The sequence below is a fragment of the Entelurus aequoreus genome, linkage group LG06 (genome assembly GCF_033978785.1).
Source record: "Entelurus aequoreus isolate RoL-2023_Sb linkage group LG06, RoL_Eaeq_v1.1, whole genome shotgun sequence".
Lineage (NCBI taxonomy): Eukaryota > Metazoa > Chordata > Actinopteri > Syngnathiformes > Syngnathidae > Entelurus > Entelurus aequoreus.
Window position 1 is genome coordinate 5,504,520 of NC_084736.1, and position 6,000 is coordinate 5,510,519.

At 62.4% G+C, this 6,000-nt stretch overlaps 1 protein-coding gene across 1 annotated transcript in view; it reads left to right on the forward strand.

The window, feature by feature from the left end:
- LOC133652398 (serine-rich adhesin for platelets-like) overlaps positions 1-5,279 on the forward strand; it is a gene marked incomplete at its 3' end in the record, with an annotated part of 43,601 nt that extends 38,322 nt beyond the window's left edge. The window contains exons 17-20 of the mRNA XM_062051115.1: positions 845-1,002; positions 1,125-1,512; positions 1,556-2,007; positions 3,266-5,279. Coding sequence (XP_061907099.1) covers positions 845-1,002; positions 1,125-1,512; positions 1,556-2,007; positions 3,266-5,279 — 3,012 coding nt within the window. The remainder of the gene's footprint in view (positions 1-844; positions 1,003-1,124; positions 1,513-1,555; positions 2,008-3,265) is intronic.
- Positions 5,280-6,000: the final 721 nt, after the last annotated feature.

A 6,000-nucleotide genomic window follows, 5' to 3' on the forward strand; every position in this document is an offset into this window, starting at 1 on the left:
CTCCTCTCCTCCGACGACGGCGTCTTCCTCCTCTCCTCCGACGACGGCGTCTTCCTCCTCTCCTCCGACGACGGCGTCTTCCTCCTCTCCTCCGACGACGACGACGTCTTCCTCCTCGCTTCCGACGACGACGTCGTCTTCCTCCTCGCTTCCGACGACGACGACGTCTTCCTCCTCGCCTCAGACGACGGCGTCTTCCTCCTCGCCTCCGACGACGTCTTCCTCCTCGCCTCCGACGACGTCTTCCTTCCCTCCTTCTTCCTCGCCTCCGTCTTCCTCAACAGCGTCTTCCTCCTTGCCTCCGACGACATCTTCCTCCTCGCCTCCGACGACGACGGCGTCTTCCTCCTCGTCTCCGACGACGTCTTCCTTCCCTCCTTCTTCCTCGCCTCCGTCTTCCTCAACAGCGTCTTCCTCCTTGCCTCCGACGACATCTTCCTCCTCGCCTCCGACGACAACGGCGTCTTCCTCTTTGCCTCCGACGACGACGTCTTCCTCCTCGCCTCTGATGACGTCTTCCTCCTCACCTCCGACGACGTCTTCCTCCTCACCTCCGACGACGTCTTCCTCCTCGCCTCCGACGACGACGACGACGTCTTCCTCCTCGCCTCCGACGACGACGACGTCTTCCTCCTCGCCTCCGACGACGACGACGTCTTCCTCCTCGCCTCAGACGACGACGTCTTCCTCCTTGCCTTCGACGACATCTTCCTCCTCGCCGACGACGTCTTCCACGACGAAGTCTTCCTCGCCTCCGTCTTCCTCAACGGCATCTTCCTCCTTGCCTTCGACGACATCTTCCTCCTCGCCTCCGACGACGACGGCGTCTTCCTCCTCGCCTCAGACGACGGCGTCTTCCTCCTCACCTCCGACGACGTCTTCCTTCCCTCTTTCTTCCTCGCCTCCGTCTTCCTCAACAGCGTCTTCCTCCTTGCCTCCGACGACATCTTCCTCCTCGCCTCCGACGACAACGGCGTCTTCCTCTTCGCCTCCGACGACGACGTCTTCCTCCTCGCCTCCGACGACGTCTTCCTCCTCACCTCCGACGACGACGGCGTCTTCCTCCTCGTCTCCGACGACGTCTTCCTTCCCTCCTTCTTCCTCGCCTCCGTCTTCCTCAACAGCGTCTTCCTCCTTGCCTCCGACGACATCTTCCTCCTCGCCTCCGACGACAACGGCGTCTTCCTCTTCGCCTCCGACGACGACGTGTTCCTCCTTGCCTCTGATGACGTCTTCCTCCTCACCTCCGACGACGTCTTTCTCCTCTCCTCCGACGACAACGCCGTCTTTCTCCTCTCCTCCGACGACGACGCAGTCTTCCTCCTCGCCTCCGAAGACGACGCCCTCTTCCTCCTCGCCTTCGACGACGACGCCGTCTTCCTCTTCGCCTCCGACAACGACGTCTTCCTCCTCGCCTGCGACGACGACGCAGTCTTCCTCTTCACCTCCAACGACGACGCCCTCTTCCTCCCCGCTTCCGACGACGTCTTCCTCCCCGCCTCCGACGACGATGTCCTCCTCCACGTCTCCGACGGCGTCTTTCTCCTCGCCTCAGACGACGGCGTCTTCCTCCTCGCCTCATACGACGACGTCTTCCTCCTCGCCTCAGACGACGACGTCTTCCTCCTCGCCTCAGACGACGGCGTCTTCCTCCTCGCCTCAGACGACGACGTCTTCCTCCTCGCCTCAGACGACGGCTTCTTCCTCCTCGCCTCAGACGACGGCGTCTTCCTCCTCGCCTCCGACGACGACGATTTCCACAACGAAGTCTTCCTCGCCTCCGTCTTCCTCCTTGCCTCCGACGACATCTTCCTCCTCGCTTCCGACGACGGCGTCTTCGACAACGTCTTCCTCGCCTCCGATGACGACGGCGTCTTCTTCCTCTCCTCCGACGACGGCGTCTTCCTCCTCTCCTCCGACATCTTCCTCCTCACCTCCGACGACGACGTCTTCCTCCTCGCCTCAGACGACGACGCCGTCTTCCTCCTCGCCTCAGACGACGACGCCGTTTTCCTCCTCGCCTCCGACGACGACGTCTTCCTCCTCGCCTCAGACGACGTCTTCCTCCTCGCCTACGACGACGTCTTCCTCCTCGCTTCCGACGACGGCGTCTTCGACAACGTCTTCCTCGCCTCCGACGACGTCTTCCTCCCCGCCTCCGACGACGACGTTCTCCTCCTCGTCTTCGACAGTCTTCCTCCTCGCCTCCAACGACGACCTCTTCCACGACGAAGTCTTCCTCGCCTCCGTCTTCCTCGCCTCCGTCTTCCTCGCCTCCGTCTTCCTCGCCTCCGTCTTCCTCCTTGCCCTCGACGACATCTTCCTCCTCGCCTCCGATGACGACGGCGTCTTCCTCCTCGCCTCCGACGACAACGCCTTCCTCCTCGCTTCCGACAACGGCGTCTTCGACAACGTCTTCCTCGCCTCCAACGACGACGGCGTCTTACTCCTCGCTTCCGACGACAACGCCTTCCTCCTTGCTTCCGACAACGGCGTCTTCGACAACGTCTTCCTCGCCTCCGACGACGACGCCGTCTTCCTCCTCGCTTCCGACGACGACGACATCTTCCTCCTCGCTTCCGACGACGACGACGTCTTCCTCCTCGCTTCCGACGACGGCGTCTTCGACAACGTCTTCCTCGCCTCCGATGACGAGGGCGTCTTCCTCCTCGCCTCCGACGACATCTTCCTCCTCGCATCCAACGACGACCTCTTCCACGACGAAGTCTTCCTCGCCTCCGTCTTCCTCAACGCCATCTTCCTCCTTGCCTTCGACGACATCTTCCTCCTCGCCTCCGACGACGACGACATCTTCCTCCTCGCCTCCGACGACGACGTCTTCCTCCTCGCTTCCGACGACGGCGTCTTCGACAACGTCTTCCTCGCCTCCGATGACGACGGCGTCTTCCTCCTCTCCTCCGACGACATCTTCCTCCTCGCCTCCGACGACGACGGCGTCTTCCTCCTCTCCTCCGACAACGACATCTTCCTCCTCGCCTCCGACGACGACGGCGTCTTCCTCCTCTCCTCCGACGACGGCGTCTTCCTCCTCTCCTCCGACGTCTTCCTCCTCGCTTCCGACGACGACGACGTCTTCCTCCTCGCCTCCGACGACGACGACGTCTTCCTCCTCGCCTCAGACGACGGCGTCTTCCTCCTCACCTCCGACGACGTCTTCCTTCCCTCCTTCTTCCTCGCCTCCGTCTTCCTCAACAGCGTCTTCCTCCTCGCCTCTGATGACGTCTTCCTCCTCACCTCCGACGACGACGGCGTCTTCCTCCTCGTCTCCGACGACGTCTTCCTTCCCTCCTTCTTCCTCGCCTCCGTCTTCCTCAACAGCGTCTTCCTCCTTGCCTCCGACGACATCTTCCTCCTCGCCTCCGACGACAACGGCGTCTTCCTCTTCGCCTCCGACGACGACGTCTTCCTCCTTGCCTCTGATGACGTCTTTCTCCTCACCTCCGACGACGTCTTTCTCCTCTCCTCCGACGACAACGCCGTCTTTCTCCTCTCCTCCGACGACGACGCAGTCTTCCTCCTCGCCTCCGAAGACGACGCCCTCTTCCTCCTCGCCTTCGACGACGACGCAGTCTTCCTCTTCACCTCCAACGACGACGCCCTCTTCCTCCTCGCCTCCGACGACGACGCAGTCTTCCTCTTCACCTCCAACGACGACGCCCTCTTCCTCCCCGCCTCCGACGACGTCTTCCTCCCCGCCTCCGACGACGATGTCCTCCTCCTCGTCTCCGACGGCGTCTTTCTCCTCGCCTCAGACGACGGCGTCTTCCTCCTCGCCTCAGACGACGACGTCTTCCTCCTCGCCTCAGACGACGGCTTCTTCCTCCTCGCCTCAGACGACGGCGTCTTCCTCCTCGCCTCCGACGACGACGACTTCCACGACGAAGTCTTACTCGCCTCCGTCTTCCTCCTTGCCTCAGACGACATCTTCCTCCTCGCCTCCGACGACGACGTCTTCCTCCTCGCTTCCGACGACGGCGTCTTCGACAACGTCTTCCTCGCCTCCGATGACGAGGGCGTCTTCCTCCTCGCCTCCGACGACGACGACATCTTCCTCCTCGCATCCAACGATGACCTCTTCCACGACGAAGTCTTCCTCGCCTCCGTCTTCCTCAACGCCATCTTCCTCCTTGCCTTCGACGACATCTTCCTCCTCGCCTCCGACGACGACGACATCTTCCTCCTCGCATCCAACGACGACCTCTTCCACGACGAAGTCTTCCTCGCCTCCGTCTTCCTCAACGGCATCTTCCTCCTTGCCTTCGACGACATCTTCCTCCTCGCCTCCGACGACATCTTCCTCCTCGCATCCAACGACGACCTCTTCCACGACGAAGTCTTCCTTGCCTCCGTCTTCCTCAACGGCATCTTCCTCCTTGCCTTCGACGACATCTTCCTCCTCGCCTCAGACGACGACGTCTTCCTCCTCGCTTCCGACGACGGCGTCTTCGACAACGTCTTCCTCGCCTCCGATGACGACGGCGTCTTCCTCCTCTCCTCCGACGACATCTTCCTCCTCGCCTCCGACGACGACGCAGTCTTCCTCCTCTCCTCCGACGACGACATCTTCCTCCTCTCCTCCGACGACGGCGTCTTCCTCCTCTCCTCCGACGACATCTTCCTCCTCGCCTCCGACGACAACGCCGTCTTCCTCCTCTCCTCCGACGACGACATCTTCCTCCTCTCCTCCGACGACGGCGTCTTCCTCCTCTCCTCCGACGACATCTTCCTCCTCGCCTCCGACGACGACGCCGTCTTCCTCCTCTCCTCCGACGACGACATCTTCCTCCTCTCCTCCGACAACGGCGTCTTCCTCTTCGCCTCCGACGACGACGTCTTCCTCCTCACCTCCGACGACGTCTTTCTCCTCTCCTCCGACGACAACGCCGTCTTTCTCCTCTCCTCCGACGACGACGCAGTCTTCCTCCTCGCCTCCGAAGACGACGCCCTCTTCCTCCTCGCCTTCGACGACGACGCTGTCTTCCTCTTCGCCTCCGACAACGACGTCTTCCTCCTCGCCTGCGACGACGACGCAGTCTTCCTCTTCACCTCCAACGACGACGCCCTCTTCCTCCTCGCTTCCGACGACGGCGTCTTCGACAACGTCTTCCTTGCCTCCGATGACGACGGCGTCTTCCTCCTCTCCTCCGACGACAACGCCGTCTTTCTCCTCTCCTCTGACGTCTTCCTCCCCGCCTCCGACGACGATGTTCTCCTCCTCGTCTCCGACGGCGTCTTCCTCCTCGCCTCAGACGACGGCGTCTTCCTCCTCACCTCAGACGACGGCGTCTTCCTCTTCGCCTCAGACGACGACGCTGTCTTCCTCTTCGCCTCCGACGACGACGTCTTCCTCGCCTCCAACGTCTTCCACGACGACGCTGTCTTCCTCTTCGCCTCCGACGACGAAGCCCTCTTCCTCTTCGCCTCCGATGACGTCTTCCTCGCCTCCAACGTCTTCCATGACGACGGCGTCTGCCTCCTCACCTCCGACGACGTCTACCTCCTCGCCTCCGACGACGACGGAGTCTTCCTCCTCGCCTCCGACGACGGAGTCTTCCTCCCCTCCGTCTTCCTCCCCTCCGTCTTCCTCAACGGCGCCTTCTTCTTCGCCTCCGACGACGACGTCTTCCGCCTCGCCTCAGACGACGACGTCTTCCTCCTCGCCTCCGACGACGTCTTCCTCCTCGCCTCCGACGACGTCTTCCTCCTCGCCTCCGACGACGTCTTCCTCCTCGCCTCCGACGACGTCTTCCTCCTCGCCTCCGACGACGTCTTCCTCCTCGCCTCCGACGACGTCTTCCTCCTCGCCTCCGACGACGACGTCTTCCTCCTCGCCTCAGACGACGACGGCGTCTTCCTCCTCGCCTCCGACGACGACGGCGTCTTCCTCCTCGCCTCTAACGACGAGTGAGCCACTAATATACTGACCATTTTTCTTTTTGTAGCATCTGTTAGAACAGTGTTTTTCAACCTTTTTGGAGC